We start from the raw sequence: 19,308 nt of genomic DNA on the forward strand, positions 1-19,308 counted from the left end.
TTGGCTGGGCTCCCTGCCTGTGCCATTAAACCCCTACAACTCATCCAGAACGCCGCAGCCCGTCTGGTGTTCAACCTTCCCAAGTTCTCTCACGTCACCCCGCTCCTCCGCTCTCTCCACTGGCTTCCAGTTGAAGCTCGCATCCGCTACAAGACCATGGTGCTCGCCTACGGAGCTGTGAGGGGAACGGCACCTCAGTACCTCCAGGCTCTGATCAGGCCCTACACCCAAACAAGGGCACTGCGTTCATCCACCTCTGGCCTGCTCGCCTCCCTACCACTGAGGAAGTACAGTTCCCGCTCAGCCCAGTCAAAACTGTTCGCTGCTCTGGCCCCCAATGGTGGAACAAACTCCCTCACGACGCCAGGACAGCGGAGTCAATCACCACCTTCCGGAGACACCTGAAACCCCACCTCTTCAAGGAATACCTAGGATAGGGTAAGTAAGGGTAAGTAATCCTTCTCACCCCCCTTCTCCCCCAACAAGATTTAGATGCAAGTGGCTGTTCCACTGGTTGTCATAAGGTATATGCACCAATTTGTAAGTCGCTCTGGATAAGAGCGTCTGCTAAATGACTTAAATGTAAATGTAAATGTAAATGTACGTCATTTTCACTTCACATTATTAGATTTGTTTATAACTCCCAACTAGGGTTGCACAATTCGGGGAACTTTCAATAAAAAACCCTGGTTTTCCAGAAATCCCGGTTGGAGGCTTCTAGAATCAGGAGAGAATAAGCAGAAAAAAACAAGGGAATTTATTGAAACTCTACAGTCCCAACTTGTAAATATATATGTATCTGTGAGACTACAAAAAGCAAGTGTACATAAAATGTTCACAATTTTTTATTTTTTGATAATACAGTCTGTGTAGTTGGACAATAAACCCTAGTCTAGTTGTTGGTTAAACTGGCTGATGAGTTCAACGTGGTTTAAAGAAACTCCTGTTACAATACTGTATGTTATTGGCACCGAGTACTTAGTTACTTAAATTATGACAGTGTAGCATGTCTAAAATGACCATTACATACTGGGTGGTTCGATCCCTGAATGCTGATTGGCTGAAAGCTGTGGTATATGAGACCATATACCACAGGTATGACAAAACGTTTATTTTTACTGATCTTATTACGTTACGTAACCAGTTTATAATAGCTATAATGTACCTCTGGGGGTTGTGGTATATGGCCAATATACCAAGGGTAAGGGCTGTATGTCGTGCTTAAGAACAGCCCTTCGCCGTGGAATATTGGCCTTATACCATACACCCTCGTGCCTTATTGCTTAATTATACTGCAGAGCATATGGGGGCCAGGTCATGCTGTACTGTTGAACACAAACATAAATCATAAACCCAAGGTAATTCATCTATTTGTGAGGAGACACACACACACACACACACACACACACACACACACACTTTAAATTCTTTATCCACAAATCACATTACATTTTAAAGGGTTCACACACACACACACACACACACACACACACACACACACACACACACACACACACACACACACACACACACACACACACACACACACACACACACACACACACACACTCCGAGTTTCCAGACAGTTCAGATGAGACTTGTCACGTCCGTTGACACACAATTAAAGGGTAGGATTAGTCCAGGGTGAACTCTACAGGAATCTCCCTCCCATGCTGTGTGTCAGACCCAACCACCAACCCTCCCTTTAAGCACCCTGGGTGGGTGGGTGGGTGGGTGGGTGGGTGGGTATGTCCCCGTAAATATGTGTGTGTGTGCTTCACTCTTGTGTATGAATTCTTAGTCATTAAACCCAAGCAGTGTTGTGCGTATGGTGAGGATAGCCAGGATAGAAACTGGAACGAGGAGACTGTGTTTTATTTACTTGGTGACACTGTAAGACCCTACAGGACTACCTGGCTGGTTTACCCACACAAAGGACTACCAGGCTGGTTTACACAAAGGACTACCAGGCTGGTTTACACAAAGGACTACCAGGCTGGTTTACACAAAGGACTACCTGGCTGGTTTACCCACACAAAGGACTACCAGGCTGGTTTACACAAAGGACTACCAGGCTGGTTTACACAAAGGACTACCAGGATATTTTTTCTACCGTGACTCTTTTTCCCCACACATTGGATGTGAAATTAAATGTCTGCCCTGTACCGTCAGTATTGTGAATTAAATAGTTAGGAAACAAAGGGTCCAAAAATTAAGTCTGAATGATGCATCCTTTTATCAGAGCTAATCAGGCTTATCAGGGGCACAATAACTTGTTCACCACCAGGGATAGTGGTGGGAACAGGACCCAGGGACAGTGGTGGGAACAGGACCCAGGGACAGTGGTGGGAACAGGACCCAGGGACAGTGGTGGGAACAGGACCCAGGGACAGTGGTGGGAACAGGACCCAGGGACAGTGGTGGGAACAGGACCCAGGGACAGTGGTGGGAACAGGACCCAGGGACAGTGGTGGGAACAGGACCCAGGGACAGTGGTGGGAACAGGACCCAGGGACAGTGGTGGGAACAGGACCCAGGGACAGTGGTGGGAACAGGACCCAGGGATAGTGGTGGGAACAGGACCCAGGGACAGTGGTGGGAACAGGACCCAGGGATAGTAGTGGGAACAGGACTCAGGGACAGTGGTGGGAACAGGACTCAGGGACAGTGGTGGGAACAGGACCCAGGGACAGTGGTGGGACAGGACCCAGGGACAGTGGTGGGAACAGGACCCAGGGACAGTGGTGGGAACAGGACCCAGGGATAGTGGTGGGAACAGGACCCAGGGACAGTGGTGGGAACAGGACCCAGGGACAGTGGTGGGAACAGGACCCAGGGATAGTAGTGGGAACAGGACTCAGGGACAGTGGTGGGAACAGGACTCAGGGACAGTGGTGGGAACAGGACCCAGGGACAGTGGTGGGACAGGACCCAGGGACAGTGGTGGGAACAGGACCCAGGGACAGTGGTGGGAACAGGACCCAGGGATAGTGGTGGGAACAGGACCCAGGGACAGTGGTGGGAACAGGACCCAGGGACAGTGGTGGGAACAGGACCCAGGGACAGTGGTGGGAACAGGACCCAGGGACAGTGGTGGGAACAGGACCCAGGGACAGTGGTGGGAACAGGACCCAGGGATATTGGTGGGAACAGGACCCAGGGAAAGTGGTGGGAACATGACCCAGGGACAGTGGTGGGAACAGGACCCAGGGACAGTGGTGGGAACAGGACCCAGGGACAGTGGTGGGAACAGGACCCAGGGACAGTGGTGGGAACAGGACCCAGGGACAGTGGTGGGAACAGGACCCAGGGACAGTGGTGGGAACAGGACCCAGGGACAGTGGTGGGAACAGGACCCAGGGACAGTGGTGGGAACAGGACCCAGGGACAGTGGTGGGAACAGGACCCAGGGACAGTGGTGGGAACAGGACCCAGGGACAGTGGTGGGAACAGGACCCAGGGACAGTGGTGGGAACAGGACCCAGGGACAGTGGTGGGAACGGTTTACATGAGACATTTACCTTTAGGTCCTAAAGCAAAGCCTCTGGGAGTGTAATTGATTGAAGCAATGCCTCTGGAAGTGTAATTGATTGAAGCAATGCCTCTGGAAGTGTAATTGATTGAAGCAATGCCTCTGGAAGTGTAATTGGGTGAACTTGGGTTAATTTCACCTGAATTGAAGCAGCTGTGAGTTGAGTGATGATAGCCTATATTTGAACACCACCGCAGAAGCTTCGCTATTCGGCATCTTCCCAGCTAAGTAGCTGGGTTTTGTTGTTAGGCCATAGTTCTCTTCAAGTAGCCAATCACTTGCAGCCCACCTCTTCTAATGGATTGTGGGAAAAGAAGAGTCAAAAATGGTATTTTATTTATTTGTATTATTATTTAACCTTTATTAATAAAATATATTTTTTTACATATTGAGAGCTAGGTCTCTTTTACAAATGTGTCCTGTATATGCAACATAAATATACAAATTATACCCAAACATACAGTTGAAGTCGGAAGTTGACATACACCTCAGCCAAATACATTTAAACTCCGTTTTTCACAATTCCTGACATTTAATCTTAGTAAAAATCCCCTGTTTTAGGTCAGCTCGGCTCAACACTTTATTTTAAGAATGTGAAATGTCAGATGAATAGTAGAGAGAATTATTTATTTCAGCTTTTAGGGCCTTCTGGCTCGCACACGTTTTTTCAGTTCTGCCCACAAATGTTCTACAGGCTGGAGGTCAGGGCTTTGTGATGGCCACTCCAAAACCTTGACTTTGTTGTCCTTAAGCCATTTTGCCATAACTTTGGAAGTATGCTTCATTGTCCATTTGGAAGACCCATTTACAACCAAGCTTTTAACTTCCTGACTAATGTCTTGAGATGTTGCTTCAATGTATCCACATAATCTTACCTCCTCATGACGCCATCTATTTTGTGAAGCGCACCAGTCCCTCCTGCAGCAAAGCACCCCCACAACATCATGTTGCCACCCCCATGCTTCACGGTTTGGATGGTGTTCTTTGGCTTGCAAACCTCCCCATTTTTCCCCCAAACATAACGATGGTCATTATGGCCAAACAGTTCTATTTTTGTTTCATCAGACTAGCGGACATTTCTCAGAAAAGTACGATCTTTGTCCCCATGTGCAGTTGCAAACCGTAGTCTGACTTTTTTATGGTGGTTTTGGAGCTGTGGCTTCTTCCTTGCTGAGCGGCCTTTCAGGTTATGTCAATATAGGACTCGTTTTACGGTGGATATAGATACGTTTGTACCTGTTTCATCCAGCATCTTCACACGGTCCTTTGCTGTTGTTCTGGGATTGATTTGCACTTTTACACCAAAGTACGTTCATCTCTAGGAGACAGATCACGTCTCCTTCCTGAGCGGTATGACGGCTGTGTGGTCCCATGGTGTTTATACTTACGTACTATTGTGTGTACAGATGAACGTGGTTCCTTCTGGCATTTTGAAATTGCTCCCAAGGATGAACCAGACTTGTTGAGGTCTACAATTGTTCTTTTCTGAGGTCTTGGCTGATTTATTTTTATTTTCCCCATGATGTCAAGCAAAGAGGCACTTGAGTTTGAAGGTAGGACTTGAAATACATCCACAGGTCCACCTCCAATTGACACAAATGATGTCAATTAGCTTATCAGAAGCTTCTAAAGCCATGACATAATTTTGGGGAATTTTCCATACTGTTTAAAGGCACAGTCAACTTAGTGTATGTAAACTTCTGGCCCACTGGAATTGTGGTACAGTGAATTATAAGTGAAATAATCTGTCTGTAAACAATTGTTGGAAAAATGACTTGTCATGCACAAAGTAGATGACCTAACCGACTTGCCAAAACTATAGTTCGTCAGCAAGAAATTTGTGGAGTGGTTGAAAAATGAGTTTTAATGACTCCAACCTAAGTGTATGTAAACTTCCGACTTCAACTGTACATAATGAAAATCAAAAACACAGTCATGAGAAGCACAAATAAAACATCCCATATCATCCAGAAAAACAGATACATTCCTCCACAAATACGTCCCCATTCAATACTTACATTTGCTCAAACGTCACCAGAACTTCAAACTAAAAGCAGATTCACCTAGCTCGGTGGAGACTCTAGGAACCTCAAGAATGAACCAATACTGGGAATGGGTTAGGCAAGTTTAAGTAAGTTTATAAATATAGAGATCTACTGGTCTTTAGCGAAGGCCAGCAAAACTTTTGATACAGGGTGGAGTGATCAAAACTATCAACCTGTAACAAAACGAAGGGCATCCAAAGTATAACATCCTGGCATATAAACCATATTTGTTTTTGTTTTTTAATTCACGTACTATTAAAAAATTATATATATTTTAGCATACTGAGAATTGCGTCATACGCGATTGCGTTTCCTGCTATTTGTTGATTTCAGGAAAATATTCCGATATCTAATTGACCAGCTGTTGTCAAAGCCTAAATGACTATGACATTCGGCCATTTAAAGTATACTCACACTCTGTTACATTTTAATTTTTTTGCATACTCAAACACCCTACTATTTATGACACAAGTATGGGTATTAGGACATGGCCATAGTCAGAGCAGTAACATATCCAGAAGGTCAGAGGGAGTCTCCAGCCAGCAGTCCTCTTCTCCCTGGAAGGAGGAGCTACCAGAAACTTTAGCTTCTGGCATAATTACCCACTAAAGGAGGGGCTAGTGGAACCTTGGGAGGGGCTATAGGAACCCTCAGTGGTTAGCTCCTCCCAGCAGAGGTATATCACTCCACTCCCTCTGGAGTGGAGACTCATAGCTACATGAGACCAAAGCCTGACTGTCTACCTCACTATCGGACTCCCACAGCTACCCAAGGAGGAGTGAAGAGAGAGACCACTTTTTTTTGTGTGTCTTTTCTTGTAGTAGCTGTTAACTGTTGTTAATGACGCGCGTTTGGACAGCTCTGGTCTCGGTCTCCGGTCCCAGGAAGGGCCAGGGGCATTAAAGTGAAAGTGTGTGCGTCTGTTCACTTTTTCTCTCCTGTACACTGGAACCATACAGTTAGCATCATGACTTTACTGGGCTCTGAACGCTCCATACTGATACGAAGCAAGTTTAGATCAGGTAAGATCCTATCGTGTGTGTTCATGTCCACTCACCTATCAGAAGCATTTGTTCCACCCCTTGGACTGGCACTTTGTTGATATGTACTATATAAACATCCTCTCCTGATGATACAATGTTTGCACATGCATTCATTAAATGTAAAATTTTTCAATGCCATTTGTCCATCAACCGTCAGTACTTGTATTTTATTTATAGTGAACAGTAGTACAGGTATATGCTTTTTGTATATTGCTTATCAAATCAAATGTTATTAATCACAAACACATATTTAGCAGATGTTATTGCAGGTGTAGCAAAATGCTTGTGTTTCTAGCTCCAACTGTGGAGTAATATTTAACAATACACACATCTAAAAAGTAAAATAATTGAATTAAGATATATAGAAGATTTAGGATGAGCAAAGTCGGAGTCCGGAGTATAAATGTATATACTGAGTATACAAAACATTAAGAACACCTGCTCTTTCCTTGACAGACTGACCAGGGAAATCCAGGTGAAAGCTATGATCCCTTGTTGATGTCACTTGTTGAATCCACTTCAATCAGTGTAGATGAAGGGGAGGAGACAGGTTAAAGAAGGATTTTTAAACATTGAGACAATTGAGACATGAATTGTGTATGTGTGCCATTCAGAGGGTGAATGGGCAAGACAAAACATTGGAGTGCCTTTGAACAGGGTATGGTAGTAGGTGCCAGGCGCACCGGTTTGTCAAGAACTGCAACAGAATGGTCCACCACCCAAAGGACATCCAGCCAACTTGACACAACTGTGGGAAGCATTGGAGTCAACATGGGCCAGAATCCCTGTGGAACGTAGAGTCCAATGCCCTGACAAACTGAGGCTGTTCTGAGGGCAAAAGGGAGAGGTGCAACTCCATATTAGGAAGGTGTTCCTAATGTTTTGTATACTCTGTGTATATATGTGATGGGATGTATAGACAATATGGACAGTATATGGATATGTATAGAATATGTAGTATATCTGAAGAATAGTATATGTACAGCAATAATTCAATAGAATAGGCCTTGACTGGAATACAGTATATACATATGAAATGGGTAAAACAGTATGTAAACATTTAAAGTGACCAGTGTTCCACGTCTGTGTACAGTACATAGGGCAGCAACCTCTAAGGTGCAGGGTTGTGTACCGGGTGGTAGCCGGCTAGTAACAGTGACTAAATTTCAGGGCAGGGTACTGGTCGGAGGCCAGCTCGTGATGCCTATTTAACAGTCTGATGGCCTTGAGTTGTTCAGTCTCTCAGTCCCAGCTTTGATGCACCTCTACTAACCTCGCCATTTGGATGGTAGCGTGGTGAAGATGCTATAGATGCTGTGGATGCTATAGGTACTATGGATGCTATGGATGCTATAGGTACTATGGATGCTATAGATGCTATGTATTTAATAGATGCTATGGATGCTATGTATTTAATAGATGCTATGGATGCTATAGGTACTATGGATGCTATAGATGCTATGTATTTAATAGATGCTATGGATGCTATAGGTACTATGGATGCTACAGATGCTATGTATTTAATAGATGCTATAGATGCTATGTATTTAATAGATGCTATGGATGCTATAGATGCTATGTATTTAATAGATGCTATGGATGCTATAGGTACTATGGATGCTGTGGACGATAAAGATACTATGGTGTATGGGTGACAATTACTTGTTGGTGAGACGCTGGTAAAAGCAAACACACGTGGGTATGGTTTGGTGTCAATCCTATTTACATTTAGTTCATTCTGATAGAGATTAGTGGTAGGTTAAAGGTTATTATCATTTGGCTGTGATGAGAGCGGTGTGTGTCCTAACCTGCCTGTGTAAGAACAGTGTGGACTACAGCACTGATTTAAATCCCTCTAACACACTACAGCTCTCTCTCTCTCTTTCTCTCGTTCTCTTTCTCTCTCTCTGAATTGAAATGTAAATTTCAGGTTTTTATTGGCATGGAAAACATGTGTTTACATTGCCAAAGCAAGTGAAATAAACAACACAAAGTGAACCGTAGACATTACACTCACAAACATTTCAAAAGAATAAAGACATTTCAAATATCAAATTATGTCTATATACACTGTTGTAATCATATTAAAGTACAAAAGGGAAAATAAATGAACATCAATATGGGCTGTATTTACAATGTTGTTTGTTCTTCACTGGTTGCCCTTTTCTTGTAGCAACAGGTCACACATCTTGCTGCTGTGATGGCAACATTACACATTCAGAATTTTCAAAACAATAAAGACATTACAAATGTCATATTACGTATATATACAGTGTTGCAACGATATACAAATGGTTAAGGGTACACTAGGAAAAATAAATAAGCATAAATATGGGTATTATTTACAATGGTGTTTGTTCTTCACTGCTTGCCCTTTTCTCGTGGCAACAGGTCACAAATCTTGCTCCTGTGATGGCACACTATGGAATTTCACCCAGTAGATATGGGAATTTATCAAAATAAGATTTTTTTTTCAAATGATTTGTGGGTCTGTGTAATCTGAGGGAAATATGTCTCTCTAATATGGTCAGGAGGTTAGTAAGTGCAGCTCAGTTTCCACCTTTTTTGTGGGCAGTGTGCATATAGCCTGTCTTCTCTTGAGAGCCAGGTCTGCCTTCGGTAGCCTTCTCAGTAGCAATGCTCACTGTACATAGTCAAAGATGTTCTTAATTTTGGGTCAGTCACAGTGGTCAGGTATTCTGCCACTGTGCACTCTCTGTTTAGGGCCAAATAGCATTCTAGTTTTATCTCTTTTTTTGTAAATTCTTTCAAATGTGAAGTAATTATTTTTTTGTTTTGTCATGATTTGGTTGGGTTTAATTGTTTTGCTGTCCTGGGGATCTGTGGGGTGTGTTTATGAACAGAGCCCTAAGACCAACTTGCTTAGGGGACTCTTCTTCAGGTTCATATCTCTGTATGTGATGTATTTGTTATGGAAGGTTTGGGAATCACTTCCTTTTAGGTGGTTGTAGAATTGAAGCTCTCTTTTCTGGATCTTGATAATTAGCGGGTGTCAGCCTAATTCTGCTCTTTTTGCAGAATTCTGCATGCAGAGTCTCAATTTGGTATGTGTCCCATTGTGAATTCTTGGTTGGTGAGCGGACCCCAGATCTCACAACCAAAAAGGGCAATGGGTTCTATAACTGATTCAAGTATTTTTAACCAGATCCTAATTGGTATGTTGAATTTTATGTTCATTTTGAAGGCATAAAAGACTCTTGCCTCTTAGATAGTTCACAGCTTTGTGGAAGTTACCTGTGTGGCTTCATGTTTAGGCCAAGGTTTGTATCGTTTTTTTTTAGCTCTAGGGCAACGGTGTCTAGATGGAATTTATATTCGTGGTCCTGGCAACTGGACTTTTTTCCAGAACACCATTATTTGTCTTACTGAGATGTTCTGTCTGTGCCCAGGTCTGACAGAATCTGTGCAGAAGATCTAGGTGTAGGCCCTCCTTTGTTGTGGACAGAAGCACCAGATCATCAGCAAACAGTAGGCAGTAGGCATTTGACTTCAGATTCTAGTAGGGTGGGTGCTGCAGACTGTTCTAGTGCCCTCGCCAATAGTTGATATAAATATGTTGAAGAGGGTGGGGCTTAAGCTGCATCCCCGTCTCATCTCCAGGCCCTGTGGAAATACATGTTTTTTGTACATTTTAACGTATTGTTAACTTATTGTAATTTTAACACTTATTGGATTTTATAATGTCGTATGTTTTTCCCCCAACATCACTTTGCATCAGTTTGTATAGCAGACCCTCATACCAAATTGAGTCTCAAGCTTTTTTTAAATCAACAAAGCATGAGAAGACTGCGTTTGTTTTGGTTTGTTTGTTTGTCAATTAGTGTGTGCAGGGTGAATACGTGGTCTGTCGTACAGTAATTTGGTATAAAGCCAATTTGGCATTTGCTCAGTTAATGAATATGCAGAGGAGTTTTCCCAAGGTTGCTGTTGACAGATATCCCACGGTGGTTATTGGGGTCAAATTTGTTTCCACTTTGGTGATCAGTCCTTGGTTCCAAATATTTGGGAAGATGCCAGAGCTGAAGATGATGTTAACGAGTTTAAGTATAGCCAATTGGAATTTGTGGTCTGTATATTTTATAATTTAATTTAGGATACCATCAACCCCACAGGCCTTTTGGGGTTGGTTAATTGTCTTAGGTTGTCTGCTTAAAATGTTTTATTTGATCGTGAAGCTGAGAGGTCAAATATACTGTTTAGGTTTTCTACTGACAGGTTTGCACCTGCACTATTACAGTGAAACCTTTTGTCCAGGAAATTATCAAGAAGGGATTGAATTTGTTGTTGCCTAATTGTTATTTGGTAGATTTTCATACTACTTTCCTTCCACCTATAGCATTTCTCAATATTATTCAGTTCTTTTGGCCTTGATTTCTCATTATTGAGCATAGCTCTGTTCAAGTAGTGTGATTTTGCTGTGATCTGTTAGGGGTGTCAGTGGACTGACTGTGAACACTCTAAGAGACTCTGGGTTGAGGTCAGGGATAAAGTAGTGCCAAGTCTCTCTCCCTGTCTCTCTCTCTCTCTCTGAAGGGGGTGTAAATGTTAGCCAGAGCTACAGCCAGTCTAATGTTTGGGTATTTCTCCCTAATAATAATAATATAATAATATATGCCATTTAGCAGACGCTTTTATCCAAAGCGACTTACAGTCATGTGTGCATACATTCTACGTATGGGTGGTCCCGGGGATTGAACCCACTACCCTGGCGTTACAAGCGCCATGCTCTACCAACTGAGCTACAGAAGGTCCTGCTCAGTCACAGTTTATTTGTTTGATACACACAGTTTACAGTCAAGCAGAATTTTATCAAGTGATTCATTTCACTGAAAACAAAGAGTAAGGAACATCACTAATTAAAATGCTCTTACCAACTTTTTTTCTCTCTCGCTCTTCAGTGCAATCTCTGTGCTCGGTACGGTAATTGCTTACCAGCAATCACAGGCTAAATTGCGCTTTCCCTCAGTGTTGTTTAAACCAACGCCCACGCAGTGGGAAATGACCTCTGGAGGGAGGGAGAGAGGGAGAGAAGGGTTGGAGTCATTGTAGTGTATGACCAGGGGGAGAGACTTTCACAGGAGCGTTCGCTGTGACACACACACATTATGCTTATAGGCCGGTTATTAATGCCATGCAGATGTCGGGAGACTGTTCAGTCTTACATGCTGGGTCACAGAGAGAGACAGAGTCACATCACTCTGAGCCTGGCTGAGGTTATTACTGTTGGTGACGTGGGTGTTTTGCGACGTTTCCTTAGACTTTCATATACTGTATGTTATTTGTATGAAGTTAAAGTACGAAGGCCAGTCGATGGAAATGGATAGCTTGATGTCGTGAGGACAATACATTCACGCAGTTAACGTGTTTATTTAGTGGCCTATGCAGGAATCAAACCCACAACTCTGCTATTGTCAGCTCCATGCTCACACCAACAACAGTAAGCTATGGGAACCACTACTGGTATTTTAACAGCGAGAGATGAGGGTCTCAGAGTGGTCCCAGGAGACGTTTGTGTGGTTTCCTTCTCTCTAGTATTACATAACTCTCAGAGAAGTTGAAGTTGTACACTGAAGAAATATATAAACACGATGTGTAAAGTGTTGGTCCCATGTTTCATCCCAGAAATGTTCCATACGCACAAAAAGCAAATTTCTCTCAAATTGTGTGTACACATGTGTTTATATCCTTGTTAGTGAACATTTCTCCTTTGCCAAGATTATCCATCCACCTGACAGGTGTGGCATATCAAGAAGCTGATTAAATGGCATGATAATTACACAGGTGCACCTTATGCTTGGGGACAATAAAAGGTCATTCTAAAATGTACAATTTTGTCACACAATACAGTGCCACAGATGTCTCAAGTTTTGACGGAGTGTGCAACTGGCATGCTGATTGCAGGAATGCCCACCAGAGACGTTGCCTGAGAATTTAATGTTCATTTCTCTACCATAAGCCACCTTCAACTTCGTTTTAGAAAATTAGGCAGGATGTCCAACCGGCCTCACAACCGAGGGGGTCTTATTCTGATTGGCTGGGCCTAAGTGGGTGTGCCTATGCCCGCCCAGGTCCACCCGTGGCTGCGCCCCTGCCCATTCATGTGAAATTAATTTATTTCAATTGACTGATTTCCTTCTATGAACTGTAACTCTGTAAAATCTTAGAAATTGCATTTATATTTTGTTCAGTATATATTATGTCAACACTATATCAAGGCTAGTGGCGGTTGGTGCCGTTCAAGAAGGGATGACAATAAAACAATTTATGAACATGGCCTTATTTTTATTACATCACATTGCATACCTGTCATTCATATTCCATTCACCCAGTTCAGTGTAACATTGATAGGATTAGGCTACTACATGATACTCCCATGTTCCCTATACCCATCACGAGGTTGCTACAATTTAGCCTATGGATGAAACCGGTGCAAAGACCGGATGGAGTAATCAGGTAAACAATGAACTACCCTGCATGAATCTACAAGTAGCTAACCAACCAGGTTCAATGTTAGCTAGCTAACATTAGGCTATAACTAGCCTGGCAAATGGCTCTGAGATACGAATAATACGTTCATACACGTAACTTTAGCTAGCTCGCCAACCAGCTAACATTAGCTAGCTAGCTAACAGTACACTTTAACTTGAAATGAAAATGACTTTCTGTCAAAATTAGAAACGTGTATTATCTGAAATGTAGCTAGCATGGACGGATGCCTCTCCCTGTCACAGTTGCCATGGTTGCCCTTAGTTTGAAGAAGTTTTATCCATCTCCTTAGCTATCATACTCTAATTCCACTGATTTCAAAACTCGATCCTCCAGAAAGTGGAGAGCAGCACTTGTGCAGTTCTTCTACGTTAGACAGGATTACCTAGACATACTGGCCAGCTCAAAAAGACAGAAACGTGCTATATGGCAGACCAACCCGAACTCATCTCTCGGCATGTCTAGCTCATTCATTATCTCAGCCAATCATAGCAATGATCATGGCGGGAAGGTTGCTGTTTTTTTTTTTTAAATGTGTATTTACAGATTGCATACACTGTTAGTAAGGCACATGACCGTTCACATGTTCCAGAAGACATTTCTGACTCTATTGTTTTTAAAGTTGACTTTCAAACGGCTCTCCTGTGAAGTAGTGACCCGCAACATACGCCTAGTTTTCCTGAAACGGGTCACATTTGTCCTCTGCTGCCTCTGGAGAGTTTCATGGCATATAAATGCCAGGGTGTTGTAAACCCTGATTTAAGCTTCCAGTAGCTTCCACCTGTTTTGTTGTATGGAATACCAAGCTTTCATAATTAAAGATGTATTTTCTCTCGCCCTGAATTGTGTGTTAACAGTACTGTAGCGTTGGTGTTTTTTTCAATGCCATCTCTGTGTGACTGCAGAGGGCCAGGTGATATTAAAGCAAGGTTCAGAGCCAACTGTTACACACTGACAAGCAGCAATAATCACCGAGGATGGATCTGATGAGGATGTGCCCCAGTGACATAAATGAAACAGTCTGTTGATGGTGTGTTTATCTACGTTTATCTGAAAGAGAGAGGGAGACACATCTCAAGTTAGTGGGATGTTAGAGATCGTAGTCTTGTTTAGGCAACTGTGACAAAGTTGGCCATTATCTCGTGCACATGAAAATGTTTCTTGAAGTCAGGAACAATTTTACTCCAAAATTGAGAATTTATTTGAATAAATAGACAAATACACCAACAGTTAAAATCATGCTGAAAGGATAAAACAAGAATCAAAAGGTAAGAGCATAAAATCTGTTGCACATGCTCTCCTCTACCCTTTCCTTCAGCTACTTACGCTGCCTCTTTCTCCACAAACGCATATACACATTCAATCAACTCAAATTGGTGGGAGAGGCTACAATTATCTCATTAGCCAATCCTGACTCAACACATTTTTTTTCACACAGATTCAATTAACACACTTGACTGTAGCAGATTTCATGGTTACTGAACAGGTCCTTTTTAATAAATAAACATTAACCGTAGGGAATGTTATTTACCTTTATTTAACCAGGCAAGTCAGTAAAGAACAAATTCTTATTTTCAATGACGGCCTAGGAACTGCCTGTTCGGGGGCAGAACGACAGACTTGTACCATGTCAGCTTGGGGGATTCGAACTTGCAACCTTTCGGTTACTAGTCCAACGCTCTAACCACTAGGCTACCCTGCCGCACAAATGTATGAGTCTTTAGGTGAGGATGTCCAATCACAGGAACTCCTCTTTAGAGGAACTAAACCCTTTGACCTCTCCAGGAGCATCTGATTTGACAGGTCGTTATGACTGTGTTATGAGATATTATATTTATGCAATATTGTATTTATAGATTCATGAGGTATTAATACTATTGAATTTCAACCTGGCTAGGGTCCAGTGGGGTAGGGATTTGATCCATTGAAAGAAAGAGAGAGATATTCAAAAGTGATTTGAAAGGTTAGTATAATGAAAAAATAGTTTGCACTGTGACATGTTTTGTCCCAGCGTCTAGTCAGAGCGAATGGCTGTGCTGCTGTGCTGCTGCCAAACTGTAAATCTCAAGCAGATGTTTAGAGAATGATGTAATTATGTAACGGAGGTAGATGAGAGATAAAGCCGATACACACACACACACACGCGCACGCACGCACGCACGCACGCACGCACGCACGCACGCACACACACACACATACCTCAAGCATCGCTCGGTATGTGTCCAGTGTTGACAGTGTGACATTGTTCAAACATGCCCCCGTGGCGTATTGATGAAACAGAACCGTGAAACTACATACAGCTCTGTCCATTCAACGGTCCACTATAAACTCTGAGCCATCCCAGAGTGACGAGAGAAACAGAGATAAACATCACGTCACACTCAACCAGTTCTCAACCAGTCTCACGTCATAGTTAGACGTTTATCCATGTTGTTACAAACATCACATTTCAAAGTGTTTTAAGCTTTCGTTTTGGCGTCATCTCTGAATTCTTAACGTTAGGCATTAACTCTGAATGCTTAAGGTTTGGGAATACCCTTAAAAACTGGATTCGAAACTTGCTACCTTTGGAATCAGAGGCAAATGCTTACGCCCATCCGCCTTCCATGTCCACAATGCCCTAGCAAAACCACAAACTAGGTTTCCCCTAGTGAACGGTTTCCACATCATCTCCCTACATGGATTGACGTTGAATACTGACTTGAATCACGGGTGACCTGGCTGATCATCTCAGCTGGAGGGTCCCGTTGTGAGACCTCTTCTGCAGGGGAGCACAGAACACACACGTGCACACTGACATGGGGTTAACGGGCGTCTACGACCCCCACACACACACACCAGACTCCACACACACACACGAGGGACTTTGGATGGAGGCTAAGGGAGGATCGGCAGACGAAGGCCAGTATGTGTGTGTCAGAACACGGACAGACCACACACTGCCTAGCAGATCTAAGGCCAGGAGGGAGCTGTGTTTATCATTCCTTACATCCTGTTCACAGAAATATGTCAGCCCACAGCATAATTCTTTACTTTGTGTGTCTCTGCGACTATTCTATGCACACAGAGATTGGCATGATGCTTGTGTTTTATTTGTTTAACCCTTATTTTACCACATTTACAGCAATGACCTGGGAAATAGTTAGGGGAGAGGAAGGGGATGAATGAGCCAATTGGAAGCTGGGGATGATTAGGTAGCCTTGAGGGCCAGATTGGGGATTTAGCCAGGACACCAGGGTTAACACCCGCACAATAAGTGCCATGGGATCTTTACTGACCGCAGAGAGTCGACAGACGTTTAACGTCCCATCTGAAAGACTGTACCCTACACAGGGCAATGTCCCCAATCACTACCCTGGGTCATTGGGATATTATTTTTTTAGACCAGAGGGAAGAGTGCATCCTACTGGTCCTCCTGCACCAATTCCAGCAGCATCTGGTCTCCCATCCAGGGACCGACCAGGACCAACCCTGCTTAGCTTCAGAGGCAAGACAGAAGTGGGATAGATGGTGGCATGCTGCTGCATTTTTCAGGATGTTAATGTAGCATCAGAACTTTGAGAACTTTCATACAATGATTTTGGTTCATGATTTGTCAAACCCAGTTCTCTCACCGGCACACAACCATAGCAATACTTTCTCTGCTGAAATTAGAATAGTTTCTCAACCCTTCTGTATCTGCTTCCCCCACCCTTTCCTACCCTCCCTCCTCTCTCTGTCTCTATCCATCCCTCATCTCTCTGTCTCACTCCCTCCCTCATCTCTATGTCTCCCTCCCTCCCTTATCTCGCTGTCTCCCTCCTCCATCTCCCCCTGTAGTTCTGCAGTTCAGACTCCAGCAGAGGAGGACTGGAAAGCAGCTTGCAGACCAGGGCATCATGCCTCGTGAGTAACACTTTTACATACACGTGCAAGTGTGCGTGCACACACACACACACACCTCTCAGCCACCAACGTGACAAGTGTGTCTCGTAAGCGTGTGTGACACCATGTACTGCATTACTAGAGAGAGAGTGGGACACCATGTACTGAGTTACTAGAGAGAGAGAGAGTGGGACACCATGTACTGCGTTACTAGAGAGAGAGAGGGACACCATGTACTGCATTACTAGAGAGAGAGAGAGGGACACCATGTACTGCATTACGAGAGAGAGAGAGAGAGAGAGTGGGACACCATGTACTGCGTTACTAGAGAGAGAGAGGGACACCATGTACTGCATTACTAGAGAGAGAGAGAGAGAGGGACACCATGTACTGCATTACTAGAGAGAGAGAGGGACACCATGTACTGCATTACTAGAGAGAGAGAGAGGGACACCATGTACTGCATTACTAGAGAGAGAGAGAGTGGGACACCATGTACTGCATTACTAGAGAGAGAGAGAGTGGGACACCATGTACTGCATTACTAGAGAGAGAGACAGGGACACCATGTACTGCATTACTAGAGAGAGAGGGACACCATGTACTGCATTACTAGAGGGAGAGAGTGGGACACCATGTACTGCGTTACTAGAGGGAGAGAGTGGGACACAATGTACTGCGTTACTAGAGAGAGAGACGGACACCATGTACTGCATTACTAGAGAGAGAGAGAGGGACACCATGTACTGCATTACTAGAGAGAGAGAGAGTGGGACACCATGTACTGCATTACTAGAGAGAGAGAGAGTGGGACACCATGTACTGCATTACTAGAGAGAGAGACAGGGACACCATGTACTGCATTACTAGAGAGAGAGGGACACCATGTACTGCATTACTAGAGGGAGAGAGTGGGACACCATGTACTGCGTTACTAGAGGGAGAGAGTGGGACACAATGTACTGCGTTACTAGAGAGAGAGTGGGACACCATGTACTGCGTTACTAGAGAGAGAAAGTGGGACACCATGTACTGCGTTATGAGAGAGAGAGAGAGAGAGAGAGAGAGAGAGAGAGAGAGAGAGAGAGAGAGAGAGAGAGAGAGAGAGAGAGAGAGAGAGAGAGAGAGAGAGAGAGAGAGAGAGAGAGAGAGAGAGAGAGAGAGAGAGAGCCATGTACTGCATTACTACAGAGAGAGAGAGAGTGGGACACCATGAACCGTGTTACTAGAGAGAGAGAGGGACACCATGTACTGCATTACTAGAGAGAGAGAGAGAGGAACACCATGTACTGCATTACTAGAGAGAGAGAGGGACACCATGTACTGCATTACTAGAGAGAGAGAGAGAGAGAGAGAGGGACAACATGTACTGCATTACTAGAGAGAGAGAGAGAGAGAGAGGGACACCATGTACTGCATTACTAGAGAGAGAGAGAGGGACACCATGTACTGCATTACTAGAGAGAGAGAGAGTGGGACACCATGTACTGCATTACTGGAGAGAGAGTGGGACACCATGTACTGCATTACTAGAGAGAGAGAGAGGGACACCATGTACTGCATTACTAGAGGGAGAGAGAGGGACACCATTTACTGCATTACTAGAGAGAGAGAGAGTGGGACACCATGTACTGCGTTACTAGAGGGAGAGAGTGGGACACAATGTACTGCGTTACTAGAGGGAGAGAGTGGGACACAATGTACTGCGTTACTAGAGAGAGAGACGGACACCATGTACTGCATTACTAGAGAGAGAAAGAGGGACACCATGTACTGCGTTACTAGAGAGAGAGAGAGAGAGTGGGACACCATGTACTGCGTTACTAGAGAGAGAGAGTGGGACACCATGTACTGCGTTATGAGAGAGAGAGAGAGAGGGACACCATGTACTGCATTACTAGAGAGAGAGAGAGTGGGACACCATGTACTGCATTACTAGAGAGAGAGAGAGTGGGACACCATGTACTGCGTTACTAGAGGGAGAGAGTGGGACACAATGTACTGCGTTACTAGAGAGAGAGACGGACACCATGTACTGCATTACTAGAGAGAGAAAGAGGGACACCATGTATTGCGTTACTAGAGAGAGAGAGAGAGAGAGAGAGAGAGAGTGGGACACCATGTACTGCATTACTAGAGAGAGAGAGAGTGGGACACCATGTACTGCATTACTAGAGAGAGAGAGAGTGGGACACCATGTACTGCGTTACTAGAGAGAGAAAGAGAGAGTGAGTTTAATTGAACTTGCAACATCGGACAACGGCTCTATACCTCTAACCCCATGATATGATACAAGCGGATCTATGATCTATACCTC

The 19,308-nt window shown here is 43.9% G+C and overlaps 1 protein-coding gene across 1 annotated transcript in view; it reads left to right on the forward strand.

Moving 5' to 3' along the window:
• LOC118368752 (myocardin-like) overlaps positions 1-19,308 on the forward strand; it is a 166,008-nt gene that overhangs the window by 116,282 nt on the left and 30,418 nt on the right. Inside the window, exon 4 of the mRNA XM_052485889.1 lies at positions 16,947-17,012. Within this exon, the coding sequence (XP_052341849.1) occupies positions 16,947-17,012 (66 nt within the window). The remainder of the gene's footprint in view (positions 1-16,946; positions 17,013-19,308) is intronic.

This window comes from Oncorhynchus keta, chromosome 3 (assembly GCF_023373465.1).
Source record: "Oncorhynchus keta strain PuntledgeMale-10-30-2019 chromosome 3, Oket_V2, whole genome shotgun sequence".
Taxonomy (NCBI): domain Eukaryota; kingdom Metazoa; phylum Chordata; class Actinopteri; order Salmoniformes; family Salmonidae; genus Oncorhynchus; species Oncorhynchus keta.